At 50.3% G+C, this 18,639-nt stretch overlaps 6 protein-coding genes across 6 annotated transcripts; 4 read left to right on the top strand and 2 right to left on the bottom strand.

Moving 5' to 3' along the window:
* Positions 1–1,506: 1,506 nt before the first annotated feature.
* On the top strand, positions 1,507–3,664 carry ABOM_002461 (putative phenol 2-monooxygenase; the record flags this gene model as incomplete). The annotated part of the gene is made up of 8 exons (XM_022529591.1): positions 1,507–1,538; positions 1,599–1,812; positions 1,874–2,343; positions 2,399–2,433; positions 2,487–2,856; positions 3,040–3,071; positions 3,215–3,576; positions 3,635–3,664. 8 exons carry the CDS (start codon positions 1,507–1,509, stop codon positions 3,662–3,664), a joined length of 1,545 nt encoding a protein of 514 aa, XP_022392320.1.
* Positions 3,665–4,156: 492 nt separating this feature from the next.
* On the top strand, positions 4,157–5,246 carry ABOM_002460 (D-isomer specific 2-hydroxyacid dehydrogenase family protein; the record flags this gene model as incomplete). Its single annotated transcript, XM_022529590.1, has 2 exons — positions 4,157–4,673; positions 4,747–5,246. The coding sequence occupies 2 exons, from the start codon at positions 4,157–4,159 to the stop codon at positions 5,244–5,246; spliced, it is 1,017 nt and encodes a 338-aa protein (XP_022392321.1).
* A 352-nt stretch (positions 5,247–5,598) lies between these two features.
* ABOM_002459 (OPT family oligopeptide transporter) lies at positions 5,599–8,082 on the top strand (the record flags this gene model as incomplete). Its single annotated transcript, XM_022529589.1, has 3 exons — positions 5,599–6,471; positions 6,530–6,823; positions 6,898–8,082. 3 exons carry the CDS (start codon positions 5,599–5,601, stop codon positions 8,080–8,082), a joined length of 2,352 nt encoding a protein of 783 aa, XP_022392253.1.
* Positions 8,083–8,906: 824 nt separating this feature from the next.
* On the bottom strand, positions 8,907–11,018 carry ABOM_002458 (SH3 domain protein; the record flags this gene model as incomplete). Its single annotated transcript, XM_022529588.1, has 1 exon — positions 8,907–11,018. One exon carries the CDS (start codon positions 11,016–11,018, stop codon positions 8,907–8,909), a length of 2,112 nt encoding a protein of 703 aa, XP_022392252.1.
* Positions 11,019–13,258: 2,240 nt separating this feature from the next.
* On the bottom strand, positions 13,259–14,419 carry ABOM_002457 (putative cell division protein kinase (Ctk1); the record flags this gene model as incomplete). The annotated part of the gene is made up of 3 exons (XM_022529587.1): positions 13,259–14,134; positions 14,201–14,303; positions 14,361–14,419. 3 exons carry the CDS (start codon positions 14,417–14,419, stop codon positions 13,259–13,261), a joined length of 1,038 nt encoding a protein of 345 aa, XP_022392292.1.
* A 524-nt stretch (positions 14,420–14,943) lies between these two features.
* ABOM_002456 (uncharacterized protein) lies at positions 14,944–18,014 on the top strand (the record flags this gene model as incomplete). The annotated part of the gene is made up of 8 exons (XM_022529586.1): positions 14,944–14,982; positions 15,075–15,167; positions 15,237–15,322; positions 15,396–16,024; positions 16,110–16,507; positions 16,562–16,641; positions 16,698–16,803; positions 16,860–18,014. 8 exons carry the CDS (start codon positions 14,944–14,946, stop codon positions 18,012–18,014), a joined length of 2,586 nt encoding a protein of 861 aa, XP_022392257.1.
* Between the last annotated feature and the right edge of the window lie 625 nt (positions 18,015–18,639).

Below are 18,639 nucleotides of genomic sequence, written 5' to 3'. Positions count from 1 at the left end.
AGCCTGTGAAAGAAGTATCCCGGTAGTAATGCTTTCTCCTGAATACAGCCTGAGGATATTTGAGTATCTATTGACATGCGATAATATCAAGATCATAACTGTTTTCTTTAAGGGCACTTGTATATAATAACATATACACTTCTTACATATTACCCTTCATCACACCACATGCAACACAAATATATATGATATTGCTAGATGAGAATATAATTGCATATAGACGATAGAGGCGTCAAGGTTCAGGTTCAGATAAATATTATTCAATTGATTTCTTTTGATGACAAGTCGGATTAATACAAATATAGTTGCCTCCCAAATAGTACAATTCAAAATGTCTATAAACCCCCGATGTTCCATCCAATATATACAACTCTGCACCTACAACATTGTCTATAATCCAAATGCACCTGGTCCCTAATGTAGAACCTCCTTGTCTCTCTGAAAAATTATAGCATATGGCCCTTGTTATATTGAGGATGTTGCCGTAGTCTAATCCTAGATTCCCGGCTTCGACCTGCTGCTCTTTTGGTTGCACCTATTTGTCCAGGAAATGCGATAAGATAGACATGATGTATGGATTTGGATGGGATATTTACTAATATGACAGCCATTTCTATCTTAAAGGTCCGTTTCCTGTCCTCTAGTATACCTGTCCTTGGCTGGGGTATATATTATTAAGGCTACGCATACTTTACTACGATTGCGAGGAAGCGTATTCAGGTCTCTTGGTCCGTGGGCTTTTGGGTCTGTAGTAGGGGTACTTAGTGTATAGGGCCTGGCCTGGAATACTGGCCATCTTTCCGGGGGTGCACCAACGGCCGTCCGATATATACTAACTATTATTTGTGTCATCACCAACCTATAACCTGCACCCATTGTTAACACGGAACCAGTGAAGAACACTCAACCTGATATTCCCTAGACAGAGGGATGTACGGGGAGTCGGATCTACATATGAAGCTACTAATCCTCGCTATTATACCAAAAACATGCTCCTTTGAGGTTAGTCTAGTGTTGCGAGAGGCTGCCTTTGATATATGGCGGGAAAGTATATGCACGCCCTGTACTTCTTGACGATGAGAATTTGCAGAACTAGAACTCTTGGCCCCTAGGGCTCCTGTGCCATTAGTGACTAATCCGTCTAGCCATGTAGTAGATCTACTTGGATCGCTAGTCGAAAGAGACAATAGCATTGCATGTTGGGTCTGTTATGAGATTACGTGTCAAGTTCTTGTGAACTCGACTGGTCAAACCTGGTGGGCCTCATGCAAGTCTGCTTTAGACCGCATTTCATACCACCCAACTATCGCTTTGTAAGCGGAACGAGAAAATCTTTCTCTGCCGGGTGAGAATTCTTGCATTATAGCTGATTAACAAATGCAGAGCCATTGCAGGATGGTTTGGATTTGGGAGTTATAAAAACCTGTTTTGCTACGGGGCGGGCAGAAACCCAACAGACAACACCAACCATCTATCAGCACAGAATTCAGCTCAGTTGCCTTCACCATGGCTCCTGTGATCGAATCTCACACCGATGTGTAAGTTCGGCCGGAGTTCCTTGATGTTGCTTCTCTTAGATATTGATGACTGTTTGTTAGACTTATCATCGGTGCTGGCCCTTCTGGCTTAGCCGCTGCATACTGGATGGCTCGTTGTGGTGTCAATGCCCGTATCGTCGATAGACGCGCTACTAAGGTGTTCCGTGGCCATGCCGATGGGTTGAGGGCCGGAACAATGGAGCTCTTTGACAGTATGGGCTTTCAGCACAGAGTCTTGCACGAAGGCGTGGAAATCGCCGAGTTCTGCTTCTGGGTTTGTTCTATCCCTCATCGATCCTGGGGGGCGCGGGCATCGTGACTAATATACTATATAGGCGAAGGACGAGAAGGGAAACTTGAAGCGAACAAAACAGGTTCGCAGTAAAAGCCTTGACGGTGCGCCCTACCGCATGCATGGGTTGAGCCAGGGAAGAATTGAGCGTTATGTCCTCGATGCGATCAAAGACAGTTCGAACCTTATGGTCGAGAGAGGTGTCACTGCTGAGTCACTTGAGTATGATGCAAGCCTCGAGAATGACCATGAGGAATACCCGATCACGGTCAAGCTGAGGACATTCACCGAAGAAGAGCTAAGCGCTGCTTCAACTTATGGCGGCTCACAATCTCTTTCTCGTGACAGAGTGGCGCCAGACGATGTAGAAGACCTCACTCCGGAAAGAAAGCACGAGCCAGGTACAATCGAGATAGTTAAAGCAAAGTATCTCATTAGTCGTGATGGCGGCCGCAGCTGGACCAGGAAGCAGTTGGATATCCCTTTCACAGGTTCCACAACCGAACACATATGGTACCATCTTTTTCAGAAATCCTAGGCTGTCTCGTGACTGACGGTTTTATTACAGGGGTGTCCTTGATGTGGTTCCTATCACCAATTTTAGTAAGTCGATGGTTCCATACTCAAAACGAATTATATAACTAATTCAGGGCCAGCTGATATACGCCGAGCGGCTACGGTAGCAAGTGAATTTGGAACACTCCTCGCCATTCCAAGAGAAAAGCAGCTAGTCCGTTTCTACGTCCCACTGACAGAGGTCGACGTCTCCTCTGGACGGTTTGATCGATCGTCCATTACGTTGGGCATGATGCGGGAAAAGGTGCAACAGATGTTGAAGCCATTTCAGTTTGATTTCAAAGTCTGCGACTGGTGGACTACATACCAGGCAAGCTACCTGCGTGGACTTTATCTTCGTGGCACTATCATGCTAAGTATTTGGATCAGATTGGTCAAAGAATTGCCCGGAACTTCACCAAAGGTCGCATATATCTCGCTGGTGATGCAGTTCACAATCATTCTCCGAAGGTAGGACTGGGTATGAATATAAGTTTCCAGGACGGCTTCAACATCGGCTGGAAAGTGGCCCTCGTCGCAAAAGGAGTGGCTCATGCCTCCATCCTTGACACATATGAACCCGAGCGCCGCCCGCTCGCCGAGATGCTCGTGGATTTCGATCGTCGCTGATCGTCGCTATTCCTGAAGCAACAGGGAGGCTCTCCCCCTCCGGACGCGGAAGCAAGGTTCGAAGCCATGAAGGAGGTCCTTGACTCGGTGGAGCTATTTGCCGAAGGCCTTTTGTCCCATTACGGAGACAGCCCGTTAGTCCAGAAAAACGGGCAAGATATAGCCAAAAACCTTTCACCGGGAGAGAGACTCATTTCAGCCAAGGTCCGCAACCAAGCTGATGGTATAACCCGGTGGACTACCGGGGTCTGTCAGAGCGATGGTCGCTTCCGTATCTTGCTCCTCGCTGGTGATATGCGGGCGGAGGAGCAGAAGCGTCGGGTGCTGACCTTCGGCGAGTATTTAACATCCCCTAATTCGGTGCTACGGCGATTTTCACGCAAGCCTGCGAAGCTTCACGCGACTATTGATGTGGTTACCATTCATAGTGCGCCCCTGGAGGATGTACAGCTATTTGATTTCCCTGAGGCCCTACGGCCTTTCGATGACGACAACGGCTGGGAGTATGACAAGATATGGGGTGATGAGAAATGCCATTGGGACATGCAGTGTGATGGAAAGGTATATGGCAAGTGGGGGGTTGATCGACGGAAAGGTGCCGTTGTTGCTCTGAGACCAGATCAATACATCGGGTGGATTGGGTGCTTAGAGGACATCGAGGGGCTTTCAAAATATTTTGAAGGGATTTTCCGAAACCCTAAACAGAGAGCTCTCCTTTGAATGTCTGATGACAAGTAGGTGGTCTACGGATCCTCAGTAGTAGACTTAATATTAGGGCTGTATATATCTCTCTCTAACAGTCGCCCGAGGTACTGGATTGTTGCCAGAGTGGGAAACAGATACATCATCCATCTTTTACCACAAAGCCACCAGGGAATTTTACATGCAGTCCATATATGCCTAAGGGAGGAGAATCATTATTTTCCCCTGGCATTTATGGTCACTTCGCACATTCGACTCATTCGTTGCTTATCAGACCCACCGGAGAAATGTCAGCCTTAGGGCGTGCGTGGTCATGCGTGGGGTTCCCGGCCCTATAAATCCGAGTTGAAGCCTCGGTCCCTTTGAATTCGTCGACATTGACAGCGCAAATAGCACGCCAAGTGATTCATGACAGTATATTAACCAAGCAAACAAAAATATGAGTCCTCCACAATTGCCAAACCACCACCACATGGTCGTCCTGCAAGGAGACTTTGTCCGGATCCCAGAGTTTGATCTTCCCGAGCCGTATACGTACACGAAAACAGTGTATCCCCAAACAACACTAGCAACCCTCCACGAAAGAATTTACGATGCATCTATTCTGGTCTTATGTGCATTTCCCATTGACGCGACCGCGCTCTCTGAAGAGAGGTCCCCGCATCTCCAACTCATTGTGATCGTGGCATCCGGCACCGACTGTGTCGATCTTGAAGCATGCAGAAAACGAGGCATTGCAGTGACTAATTGCCCGGGGGCAAACATCGCCGCTGTCTCTGAGCATGCCATGGGTCTGTACTTCACGACACGACGGAGGCTCGTGGATATGCATGCCCAAACCCGGGCTGGGGAATGGCAAAAGCAGACCCTAATGTTCCGGTATCTGGATACGCACGGAAATCCTCCCTTAACATGCGAAGACGAAGTGGTAGGTATTATAGGAAATGGGGGCGTGGGTACGTATATATCTCATATGATGCGCTCTACTGCAGTCTTCTCTACGTTAAGTATCTCTGACGGAGCGTACAGGGAAACGGATCGCCAACCTTGCACGGGGATTAGGTATGAAGGTCCTGATCTCTGGCCGTAAGAATTTCGGTAGTTCTATTGGCCCCGAAGGTGAAGAGAGGACACCTTTCGATACCGTGATCAAGGAGAGCACGGTGCTTTTCCTCGCGGTTCCGCTGCACGAAACTACTCGGAACCTTATTTCGACTCCAGAGTTGGAAGCCATGTCCCATCATGCCGTCCTGATCAACGTCTCTCGGGGTGGCGTTGTAGATGAGGCAGCACTGGTCAAGGCTCTGCGAGAGAACCAAATTGCTGGAGCAGCAACCGATGTATGCTTGAAGGAACCCGCTGGGCCTAATAACACTCCTTTGCTGGCCGAGGGCACAGAGGATTTAAATTTGGTGGTGACGCCCCACTTAGCATGGTTGGCACAGAAGACAGCACAAGGGTATTCGCAGCTGTTCAAGGATGCCGTGGAAGGATGGTTCACAGGGAATCGGTACAATGTTGTTGTATAGAGATGCTCGGTCGGCGGACAGTACATAGTATTAGTATAGAGAATTGACGCTCTTACTGTAATCCTTCGTTATCCGTGCAAGTGCCAGTGACATCACCAATCCGGGGGGGCTTATCTTATCGCCGCCGCTTAGTCAGTGCGGCTGGACTCATGATCGTCCAGTGTGATTTATCATCGCCCATTCCTGTCGCTGTCATCTCCCCTTCTCTTCCCTTACTTACTCGTCTATATGCTTGTCGCTTGCGCTATGGACTGCTGAAACTCCCTGTATCTCAATTGTGACGGTGGTATCTGGAATGCAGGGCTGAGGTCTGAGTGTTGCGGGTGACTCGATGAACTACCAAACTATCAACATGCCGGACGACGCCTCTAAAGGTGCTCAATCGGTGAATATGGCAGATGGGGATGGATCGCACCCCGGAGATTCCAATGCTTATGTTCGGCGGAGGGTAGACGATGACGATGATGCCGGGTTCCCCTTGACCTCTACACCGGAGCGCTCGCCGGTCGCCTCCGCCCAGAGCTTTACACCCAGATCCCTTCTAGTTGGCCTCATTATCGGTGCTCTCATCACGTTTTCGAACACATACTTTGGGCTGCAAACAGGATGGATTAGTACAATGGCAATGCCGTCGGCATTGATCGGGTTTTCGGTCTTCAAAGTGTTCTCCAAACATCTTTCTTATCCGTTTACCCCCATCGAGAACGTCCTCATTCAGACTGTGGCAGGGGCGGTTGGAACAATGCCATTAGGTTGTGGCTTTGTTGGTGTTATACCCGCATTGGAGTTCCTTATAAGAGATGGTGAAGATGGGCCCTCTGGCGACGGAGGCACCGGAGAAGGCGGGCCGCTGAAACTTAGTTTCTGGAAGCTGGTTATCTGGAGTCTTGGGGTATGCTTGTTCGGTGTTGTCTTTGCTGTTCCCTTGCGAAAAGAGGTCATTGTTCGCGAGAAACTCAAGTTTCCTAGCGGGACAGCATCTGCGCTGATGCTGAGGGTCCTTCATGGAAGCGGACAGAGTGATGAGAAAGCAAAGGGCAGGGTGAGTGACAATAGGGGTGTGGGGAGAGATGAAGAGGAGGAGGCACCTATTCTTTCTCGTGTATCTGAGGAGAGTAGTGCGCTACTGAGCAAACCTACCCTGGAAGAGGAGAGCAGTGACAAAAAGGATTGGAGGTCGAAGATGCGCCTCTTGGTTGGTGCGTTCGCAGTCTCCGGTGTTTATGTAAGAATTTATGCTGCTTCCCCTGACTGATATTGTGCCCATGTACTAATAAACGCAGACTTTGTTCTCGTACTTTGTCCCTCAAGTCCGTGATATTCCAATTTTCGGGCTTTCGTTAGCGCATAATTGGCTATGGACTCTCAACCCATCACCAGCATATATCGGACAAGGAATTATCATGGGCCCTTCTACCTGCATGCATATGCTCTTTGGTGCAGTTTTAGGCTGGGGTATTTTGTCCCCGTTTGCGAAAGCCCGCGGTTGGGCTCCTGGCCCTGTGGACAGCTGGGAGGATGGAAGCAAGGCCTGGATTGTATGGGTTTCTCTGGCCATCATGCTCGCTGACTCGATCGTTAGCCTTGGCTGGCTAGTGCTCAAGCCAGCCGTAAAGCACGCCCCCAAACTGAAGGCCAAGCTCCTCTCTAGTCGTCTTGGGCGTCGGGTTTTCCCGCAGGCTCAGCGGAAGCTCATCGCCATGATTATATCAGCTACTCAGCACTGAGCCCCATCTCCGAAGAATCCTCTATACCAAGCCATCTCCCTGCTTTACTGGCAGGAAGGCGCGCTGAAGCTACTGATGAGGAAGACGCCCCTCCATCCCAGCTTATCTCCACAAGAACTGTGATCATCTTGCTGCCGCTGACACTGATATTGAACGTTATTTGCATGCACTTCGTCTTTGGTGACGTCATGTCTCCATTGCTCTCCAGCCTTGCAACATTGCTGGCTGTCCTCCTATCTGTAATGGGTGTGCGCGCCCTCGGCGAGACAGACCTGAACCCAGTATCTGGGATAAGTAAATTAACGCAACTGCTTTTCTCTCTCGCAACCCCTGCCTCCCACTTTTCTCGGCGCACTGCATTAGTCACCAACCTTCTTGCTGGTGCAGTATCCGAGTCCGGTGCCCTACAGGCCGGAGATATGATGCAAGACTTGAAAACTGGCCACTTACTGGGTGCGAGCCCCAAGGCCCAGTTCTACGGTCAGATGATCGGCAGCCTAGTCGGTGCCGTATTATCAACAGCAGTGTACAAGATGTACGTGAACGTCTACGAGGTCCCCGGCCCCATGTTCCAGACCCCTACAGCATACGTCTGGATCTTCACAGCCCGCCTGGTCACAGGTCAAGGTCTCCCCCCAATGGCATGGGAAGCAGCCTCGATAGCCGGAGCAGTTTTCGTTGTCGTTACTATTCTCCGTATCGTCGGTACGTCCAGCGTCGTCAACGGCGGCAAACGCGACGCCACAGCCTGGTGGCGATCATATATCCCGGGCGGTATCGCGGTCGCCGTCGGCATTTTCAACGTCCCCTCATTTACCCTCGCTAGAGCCATTGGCGGACTGATCGCCTGGTGGTGGTCTCGAAAGCACGCCAAGGCTCAGGACCTTGAACCTCCCACTCAACTAGCCAACGAGGGACAGCCCCAAGGCAATGCCCAGGAAGCCGATACCAGAAACCCCGCGGCAGGACCCGCACCCGGACGAGCTATCAAAGACGCCGATGCTGCATCCTCAACCGTCGTGGTTCTGGCTTCCGGTTTGATCTTAGGTGAAGGTATCATTAGCATCGTTAATCTTCTTCTGGCAAGTGGAGGTGTTCCGCATCTTTAGATTGGTTAACGACTATTTCTCTGGGAGCCTGGTTTACATATTCTGTTTCGTTGACAGCGGCATGAATACAAATATATCAGAGCAGCCCCATGTTGCTTTTGAGCCGGCAATTTCTGTACTGCTTTGATTTTATTGTTTTAAAAGTGAGGGTCCATGTTGTACCACATAGATACATTGGATATTTGTGGGCGTTGTGCAGCATGAAAGGTCGAAGAGAAGTATTATGAACTACTTTAAAAAAGGGGAACTATTCGAGCATACACTGTTTCTATTCTTCTTTTGTTTTCGGTTTATTTATTTGACATCAACACAGATATTAGAATGCGTGATACTGTCACGGTTGACTGTTCGGTCTGAATAGATAAGATGCAACGTGGACATCGGAGAAAGATTAAGGCAGGAAAAATATATTGTAATAAGAAATAGGGTAATCACATAAAGTAATCCAAAAAAAAACTCTGGTTTCATGATTCAATAGAAAGAAATCTTACAAAGTTGGGTATATTCCGTCAGGTGAGATATGTGCAGGCACTTGGCAGTGAAGGAAGAGACGTAAGAGAACGCAGACAAATCCTTATGAAAGTGGTCTGTGAGTAAGACGGAAAGGGTCATACAGAATATAAGTTAAAGCAAGTGGGAGAAAATAAAGAAGAAACAAACTGGACGAGTCGATAGTGGGGACATAAAGCGTTGGTGACTTTGGGTAGAGCGCTTTCGTTGCAGGAGCACATGATATCATAGCAGACTCATACATAATAGCGACAATGTCAGCCGTTGTCTCCTGTGAAATCGACGATCATTGGTCTAACGCGAATGCCCATAGCTCACTGGGGTGGTATATTACTTCCCGGGGCTGGAGCTTCGACCGGGGCCGGAGCAGGGGCTAGGGCCGGGTTGGGAATTGCTGGCAGTGCGCCTGATGGAGGTGGGGTTCTAGGAGCAGCCAAGGGGCTCGGTCCTGGTGACCCGGCGGTGCGTGGAACTGGCCCGCCAGCACTGTTGCTACGTTGCCGCTGGTTGATAGGCATCTCCGGTCGTTGCATGCCTGGGGGACCATAAGGACCCGGGCTCATCGAACGAGGCGGCATTGGTCGAGGGCCTGGACCTGGCGAGAATGATCGGGGAGCAGGAAATTGAGCAGGGGACATTGGGCGCTGTGGGTGAGGACGTGGTGCCGGAGGCCCAGCATAGCCAGGATGAGCAGGAGACATGGGACGTGCTGGGGACATGGGACGTGCTGGGGACATGGGACGCGCTGGCGACATCGGTCGAGCAGGAGACATTGGGCGTCCACCTTGGGGATAGAAACGAGGATTGGGCATGGCACCAGGAGGCATAGGGCCATTGGGTGCCATCATTGGGGGACCACGTGGACCGGGACCGGGGCCGGCCCCCGGAGGTGGGCGAGCTCGAGGCTTCACAGGGCGCGAAGAGAGACATGAACGAGGGGCCACTCCTTGCTGTGAATGATCCATTTTAACACAGAGAGCCCAACCGTCATCGTACTCATGGAGAAGCCGAACAAGCTGACCGACATGGAGCTCCAATTCATCTTCCATGGAAGGATTGAAGTCCATCTGTACGCGATGCACATTGGTAGGAGCCGGAGGTGGAGGTGGACCATGTTCAGAAGGACCAAACGCAGGCACTGCAGTGACAACAGCAGGACTAGGAGCAGGCCCCTCATTGCCATCTGGAGCATTGACAGGGTTTGTCTCCGCACGTTCAGGCTGGGAATCAGTCTTGGGCTTGGAGCTTTCAGGTTGAGTGGGATGGTCATTCTCGGTGGACTTGGATGAAGGAATTGCAGCACTGACAGCCACTGCAGCCACCGCCGCACCGGCAGCAGTCGTTTCCACAGCGGCTTCAGCAGGAACCGGATTTGGAGGCACCATGGTCTCAGGCGCAGTTGGAGGGGTAATCGGTCTAGCCACGTCACTGGGGGATGGTGCCTCCGCCTGGTTGCTGAAGGGATTCACCGGGTCAGTAAAAGGATTTGAGGTGCCTGCATTCGACTGCGGAGTGTGGGGTGGTGAGGTGTGTTCGGTGAGGTTGCGCGATGCAGCGGCGGCTGCTCCAAGTGTTGCGCCTGCACCAGCCGCAGGGAGAGCGCCGGTGGCAGAGGGCGTGAGATCGGGTGCAAACTGGGTCACCGGTCGAACATTGAGCTGCGGTGGATTGGTAGGAGTCATCGGCTCGAATTTTGGCGGAGGCGGGGGAGGTGCTACACTGCTAGCAGCAACTGCTTTCTCATTTTCGGGCTCTATTTCGTCAATTTTCTGGCCCTGCTTCTTTTTACGCATGAACAAGAAAATGAGAGCCGCGATCAGGCCAACTCCCAGAATTACACCTATCGCAATACCCGCTTTTGCACCTCCTGTGAGACCTTCAGAACCCGAAGCTCCAGGAAGAGCAGTTGATGAAGCAGCTGATTTATCCGAAGACGACGTGTGCGTGGAAGCAGCCTCTCCCAAGCCAGTATTGGACAAGGAGGATGTGGAGGAGGTAGCTGTTGAGAAGGTAGTCATTGCGGTGGGAGTATTCTTCTCATCGGTCGTGGATGTCTCTTTCTCAGTTGCCTTGGTAGTCTCTTCCGTCTTAGTCGGCTGTTCCTTGGTGGTCTCAGTCGTCTCGATCTTGGTCGTGGCTGTTGGCTTCGTCTCCACTGCCGTAGTTTTCTTCGTTGGTTCCTTAGTCGTAGTTGGCTCTTCCTTCGTCGATGTGCGACTCTGTTGAACCGCAGGACCAACGCCGACTGTGGGAGCCGCCGCGGTCTTCGTCTTTGGGTCTTCACCTGTTACATAACCACCTATAGGACCATCAAAGTCTGCGGAGGCAGTCACGTAAACCACGGTGACTTCTTGTCCGTCATCGCCACGGTCAGGACTTCGTCCCTCCAGGCTGGGCCCATGGTTGTGATTGTGGACATGAACCATGATTTGTGTCGTTTAGTCCACCAGAAGTCGAGATATCATCGACTGAACCTCAGGTCAATTGTGGCTCAAACGAGAGACCAAGGGGGCATATGTCGTTGACGGCACAGAAACTGAATAGCCTGTCGTCCCTTTCACTTTGCCCAAGGTCACGATGCTTGGGAAGGCGTGGCGGTTGGCAATTGTATTTGTAGAATTGATATAGTTCGAAAGAATGTATGGGGGCTTGCCCGGTAAATGCACGCGAGTAGATTTGGCTTTGATTCGGTCTCGCCAGAAGAGCCGGCCGCGTCTGAAGGTAAAAGTGGCGCAAGCGCGTTAAGGAATGGGGAATGTGAGAACGATAAAGAATGGAAAGTGTCAGCTATCGCTGAAGAGGCTGGGGCCCAGCGGCGCAAGTCGATAAATGAAGGACAACGAGCTTCCAGGCCGTACGATGTGAACGAAAGGAAGGGAACCCAGCGTGCGGGATTCCCAGGTGATTGGGTAGAAAGGAACGAAGGACTTGAGAAGAGTGTAGGAGGAGAAGAAGAAGAAGAACAACAACAACAGACTGGGGATATTGTGGAAAGGCAGCCAAACATCGCATCCTCCTCGTACTAACCCTACCTCGCAAAAATTACCGGTAATTACCGCGGTGGCCCCCTTGGCTGCAAGTAAACGAAATGAGATCAAAGCTTATGGAGGTTAATGAGGGGGAACCCACCCAATCAGGGTCTCGTATCCGCTGGTATTAGACCGACGACGCTAACTCCCTGGGGCTGGGAATCACGCCGATGGCCCCACTGACTGCTCGCATCCATTGGTTCCCATTGGCCCAGATGGGAAATTGAGCTGTACGGTGCCTGGTTATCTGACGGTCAATACGAACACGAGGGACATGCCGAGTCACCCGCTCCTGTTATTCGAGCACAAATCGAACCCCCATGCACGAGCGTCCCTGGGCTGACGGGCGGTATGGTATCGTACCGCCGCCAACAACATGGATGGTGCATCCAATCATCGTATATTCTCTATATTTGGGAACTCTTTTTGTCCTCCCCACCCCTTTTATTTCATTTGGCTTTTTCTTATAACTGTTCCTCTGCCCTTGAACCACATCAGAGCAAAAGGAGATGCCCCGTGCTTCCCTACATAAGTATATCGAGATCCGACAATGCAATGGAAAGTGGCCGAGGTCGCTTATTCGGATAAATCTGGAGAAGATCAACAATTGTTCAATCTAACGGGACCCGTGATTTTAATTAGCCAAGCCTCTCGCTCCTCCGACCTTTCCTAGTGGCATCCACTTATCCCCGAAAGACGTTGCATTGATCCTCTCTGCTGAGCGCCATTTCAGCCTCGCGTGGCGTATTTCTTCTCTCATACAACACAATATTCTGAGGTGACAGGGGGCAATGAGGAGATCAATGCAATTCACAAATCCACCTGCATGAAGTAAAGCATGGAAAAAGGGGCAAGACAGAGTTTCTGCAAACCAGCGTTCAAAAAGTATGTGGGTCGCAGGGAGACCTTAAAACTGGGGTTCCTGAATCTTTAGTCGTTCTTTTCTTTCCTTTTCCCATCGCACAAAAACCCATCAGGCAATCATCACGTGAGTACAGAATGACATTGTCCAAGATGAGGCCCTCCCCAGAGGCGCAGTTGGCATTTCATTGAAGGTGGAGTTTTACGACGGCTTCTCTCGTCGGTCAGTGCCGACGGTGCACTTTATGCGTGATCATCTCTCGATTTCGAGCCGTCAGAATACTGAAACGCCTAACAGATGCCGGTGGGACCCGGCATGATTGTTAACGGCAGACTGCCATATACTGCGCAGTATTATACACAATGCTCGTCATATGAACGCTTAACCAGTGGACCCCTGGGGTCTTTTCGCTCCCTCCCCTTCTCTTCATCCTATCTTTCCTGCCCGTAACATGTGATTGGCGGTCCCCCATGACGGCCGTTAACATGCCGAAAAATAGGGATGTCTGAGAGCCTATTGAGATATTAGATTCGGGCAGAAAAAAAAAAAAATCCCGACGCCGTCTCGTGTATTTATAACTGTTCTCCAACTCCTGGAAAGCTTACCTCTGTAGCAGAAATGCGCTGGCTACTCTCATAACGCACCAGTTGACTTACTAAGTCGCGGCCTTTTGAGGAAGCCCCTCGGAGGATGTCATCCCATGACTTGGCAGGGTATCTATAGAATTCCACCTTGCCCCAATCTGGGAGTCTATCGGTTTCCTGTCACTGCCGTGTCAATATGCGTCAACCAGAATGTTTTCAGCAGGGTCATGGTATACCGGCCATATTTCTTCGTCGGGAGTACCCAAGGTCTGGAATATAGACTGGATAAGCGAGAGATCGCTGCCCAGAGGCCCAGAGTCGAAAAGTTGCTTGTGCCCTACAGCCACAGCCTCCGCAACCACGCACCCAGCCGCCCAAAGGTCGAGAGCTGTGCCATACCTTTTATAACCAAACAATATCTCAGGGGGCCGATAGCATGTGGTTCCCACGTCTGTAATCTTTTTGTCGGCTGGTTCAGCCTCGTTATGTCCCTCCTTCCAAGCTATCCCAAAGTCTGCCAAGTAGGCTGGCCCATCAGGTGAGTCCAAGAGAATGTTCGAAGGTTTTATGTCCCGGTGTATAACCCCCAGCTCATGAACATGCACCAACGCCCTAAACAAATCGCGCAAATGAGACCTAGTCTGTGTGGCAGTCAACATGCCTCGTCGCAATAGATGTTCAAAGTCATGTTTCATGAAGGGGAACACCAGAATCAGTCGGCCTCCGTCAAGTTTCAGCGTTTCAAGTAAAGGTATGACATAAGTTCCAGCGGTTTCTCGCAAGAGCTGAACTTCGCACTTCGCATCGTGTGGAGGTACTAAAAGATGGGGTATAGTAACTTTCACAGCAACCAGGGTTCCATCTGTGCGCCTGGATTTGTAGATGGTGGAATGAAGCCCGTCAAAATGATGAAGGCATGCCTTGTACGGTCCAATATCCTCGCCCGAAGGCCAATCCTCTACCCCCTCTTGATTTTGTACCTGATCAGGGCTACTAATTATAGGAGCAGCCGAGCCAGTGGCTTCAGCTGCATCAATGGCCTTCTGGCATAATTGATCATATTCTTCCTACGTATAACAAGACTGTGTAAATATCTCGGATGGGAGATGAGGCGTATAGCTAGGAGCCCATACCTTCGATGTGGCCTGGTCATAAGCTTCAGTCTCGAATCTCTTTGCCTGAGACTGTGCCTCTGCAAATGCAGCAGAAGACGAAGCACGCTGATAGGCCGTAGTCCTACAGAATAGACATGAGCATTGCCCGGGTAGAGAGTGCAAAATTGTCTTCTCTTACAGAGATTGGATGGCTGTTAGCCTATCCGTGAAGCCAAGAGCTTTTTTCCAATCGGTCATTGCTTGACGTGGCGACAATAGTAGCAATCACCAAAGATACTGCTCTATAGATGTAAAGAAGCGCTACAGTCAAGCCGGCTAGAGGTATTTTAATTGGTCCTTGTAACGCACTTGAAGGCAATGGTCAATTCACTTTTCTAGCATCAGGATGCGCTACTCCATACAGAGTACAAGCCAGGCACTAACTCTCTCTTACTAGTGGATACATACAGAAAGGCGGCGGGACATGTGACACCAGCCTCGCTAATCTCAGTGCGGTTTAGCTCCCCCTTCCAACTCCGGGTCCGCTTTTAGTTCTTCCGGAGTTGCAACCATCGTCATCATAGCACTTCCTCTTCCTTCCTCCACATCCCGCAGCTGTACTGCACGTTTACCGACTTGCATTGGTCTTTCGGACATACATCGCTCTTTCGTTAACATCCCACTCATTTTCGGGCGTTTTTTTTCCCGCATCTCTACGGGCTGGACCTTATTATGCGCCGCCCCCCTCATCTACTTGTACAGCTGTAACCTATGTGTATTTAATGATGGATCTCTCACGGCAGGAGTATCCAGCTTTGCTGGTAAGGTCGAGCCACTCTTCCACTCACCATGGCCCGATACAGATCTACCAGACTTCAAGATCTTCGTTGATTGATGTATTTCGTTTCTTCAGGCCTCTTTGCAGCCAGGCCAAGCCACCGGTGTTCTCAACGACCGCATTCGCCTCATTAACAAGATTAATGCCGACATCGCGGATTGGTTACAGGTATTACCCTGACACCTTTCAAGTTTGGTGATTTGAATTGGAGCGAACTAATTCTGATTTGCGCAATAGGAGCGACGCCGCGTCGAAGAAGCATACGCTCAAGGGTTACGGAAACTTGCGACACGGCAGCAACTGGACAATGGAGCAGCACTAGGGTAAGCTCAGGTCGTATTGGAGGATCTTACTCAGGTATCAATTCTCTAACATGTTGTCAATTGGCCAAATTAGAATATTCCAGATACCATGGCAACGCATCGTCAATGCCACGGAAATGGTGGCCTCGTCGCACGAGACCTTCGCACAGAAGATTGAGGAAGATGTGGAACGCCCTCTTAGGGATTACCACGCCAAGAACCGCGAATTGGCATCTTTGCCTGGAGTCCAGAGCGATCTTGCAACTCTTGCGAAGAATCTGGAGGCATCGCTCAAGAAGGTAGAGAAAGCTAGAGAGAAAGGCCCGAAGGGTGCAGATAAGCTGGCTGGTGCGGTTGCTACCTCTGAAGGGGTTAGACAGGAATGGGAGTCCAGGGCACCTTTCGCTTTTGAGCAGCTCCAAGCAGCTGATGAGAGTCGACTCAACCATCTGCGAGATGCGCTCACCCAGCTGGAGACTCATGAGTCGGATCAGGTTGAGCGTTGTCGTCAAGCGACAGAAACTTGTTTAAATGTGCTTCTCAACGTGGAGACTGCAGACGAAATAAAAACATTTGCCGAAAAGGTTAATGGGGGAAGGCCGGTTGTATTGAGGCAACAGACTTCTCCTACCCCTGCAGCACCTTCTGGACCACCGCCACGCCTTCATGATGACACTGCCAGCCAATTCTCAGAGACCTCTGGCCCCGTCAGGACGCCCCCTGGTAAGTACTGTCATTTTGCCCGACTCGGCTGATGTCTTGCAAACGTCTTGGATGTCGTAATCGATGATACTTACTTTTTGTATAGCACCTGAGCCCCAACCCCGCCATAGCACACCCCTCGGCGGACTCAAGCGATTAGGTACCGTCATGAATAGAAGGAAGAGCATAATACAACCCTCCGGAGGGGCTGCATTCTTTTCGGATAAGAAACACCGCAGCCCTTTTGCGTCTTTCAAGCGGGGAGACTCTCGTGACATGCAAATCCCCGAGTCATTACCGGATGAGGAACGCCCAGGTACTGCACTGACTACTCAGGAAAACCACAATGAAGTTACACGTATCCCCAGCGAAACCAATGACCATTCCGGCCACAGTACGATGCCCTCCGTCCCGGCCACTCATTCAGTACCAACAACTGCGAACGGGACAACATCCCCAGAGCCTCCTGCTGAGACAGGTATCGCTATTAGTGACTCAAACCAGGTAAGCTGTACTGAGATGACAGATATAATTCAGACCGTTAATCTCACGTAACAGCCACGGGTCGACTCCGAAGGGTTCTCGGAACCACCTCAGACTATCGACGAGATCACTCGTGCACAGAGAGAAGCAGCTGGGTATGGGAATGTCAAATCTTCCTGAGAAAATCAATGGCTAATTGATCTATCTATAGTATGGAAGAGGCTGGGATCAATCTAACAATTCGGGATCAGCCTATATTCGAAGATGAAGATCAAGCCAAGCAGGCAATGGATGATATGGCTAATCAGTTGAGACTGGTGAGTGCAATATGGACATGCCCCTTTAACGCCTTGCTAACGATCTGTCTATTCAGCGAGCCCAGCAAACTGGCGTGCGTCGTAATGTAGGGACCTTGCGCGGTCGGCGTGACGTCCGTAACACAGTTTTCATTCCTAATCCACCGCAAGGTAGTGATGTTCCCACTCTACCATCTGGGTCTGACGTCTCTATTCCGGTCTCGCCGGGTCTCCCTTCAAAGCATGCGGCTTCTCCTAGCATTGCAACAGATGATCATGCTCTGTCGGATACGACCTCGGTTCGCTCTGGGCACACCTTGCACGGTAGCTCGGGTGCAGTTGCACACCCTGATCTCCACGAACCAGGACTGAACGCGTCTATCATTGAAACGGTTAATGCATGGTTCTTCGACGGTGTTGTCACCAAGTCATCCGTCATCGGAGAGCTTGCATTGGCCTACAACGGAACCCCCGAGGCGAACACCACAGTTCGTTTAGAGAATTTCCAGGTGCTGGAGAAGGTAGCTGCAAATCCTCATTTTGTGAATGAGGAGAAGGATAAGGATCTATCGGATGAAAAAAGAGGACAATACATCATACATATCCCCACAATTGCTCGCCCCTCACCAACAGTGGCTTTCAAGTACCAACTTCATGTTGACGCATCCGACTCTTCCGCCTACTGTCCGGTTATCTTCAAACCTGTATGGAACATTGAGGAACATCAGGCTAGCGTCATCATTTTCTATTCCTTGAATCCATCATTCACATCTTCCGCACCAAAAGAATCAGTCACCCTCAAGAATCTGGTTCTGACAGTGAACCTGGATACATCTCCTGAAGAGGGCCGAGAAGTGGCCCATGCTACGAATGCTGTCATGTATCCTAATACGGGGGCGTCCTTCCGTCGCAAGCACTCGGCGGTGACCTGGAAGTTGCCTGAGTTCGAAGTTAAAGCTGGATCTGACGGCAAGTTGCTGGTTCGATTCTCAACGGCAACTAGTTGGCCAAGAAAAGGGAAGGTCGACGCGAAATTCGAGGTGAACACTCTCGATGCTGGCTCTCGGCTGGGAATCAGCGTTGCGTCACCAGCAGAGGCGAGTACGCCAAAGGGATCTGATCCTTTTGCGGACGAAGACTCCGCTGCACATGACGATACCCAACCCTCCCTAACATGGAAAGAAGTCCCTACTGCTCGCAAGCTGGTTGGAGGCAAATATGTCTCATCTTAGCAGACTGTTGTGCTACCTCTCAGTGTCACGAGAATAGCGCCTTTCTTTGCACTTTCCACGAACAAATCATGACCACAACCCGCCGGACCGTTTCAGTTTCAAGATACCATCGTAACTGTCTTTGTCGGATTCCTTTGGAATAGTACGCCTTCCAAAAGTTTGTCGCCTGACACTACCTGCCACCATCTTAGCACATAATTTACTCCCACGACTTTGTATGTTATTCTTGTTCTGCCGATCTTTCTCTTCCTTTCTCTTGACTATTTTCTTTTCTCCTTTTGTGCGAGGTATATATCTATCGTCTCTTCGGTCCTTTGATTTCGTCACGCTCGTTTGCTTCCCTGTGTCGCAGTAATTTTTGTGTGTATAGCCACCCTCCGGACAGGTAGGCATGGCATTTTGCCTGTAAATATGTTGTCTCAGTGGGATATTCGGCGCATGTTAATGCCCCAAATAACAACAACGTATGTGTTTAGCCGTGACGCTTCTCAGGCAATTTGGGTATCAACGCAGTAATTCCGTCGTCAGTGACCGTTTTTCTAAGTCAAAGATGATAGTGTATTTCAAATTCATGCTTGTCTTCATAGCAGTACAGGGTTGGTGACTAAATAAACATGGCACACTG

Source organism: Aspergillus bombycis (assembly GCF_001792695.1).
Source record: "Aspergillus bombycis strain NRRL26010 chromosome Unknown contig00015, whole genome shotgun sequence".
NCBI lineage: Eukaryota > Fungi > Ascomycota > Eurotiomycetes > Eurotiales > Aspergillaceae > Aspergillus > Aspergillus bombycis.
This window is presented reverse-complemented; position numbering and strand designations above follow the sequence as displayed.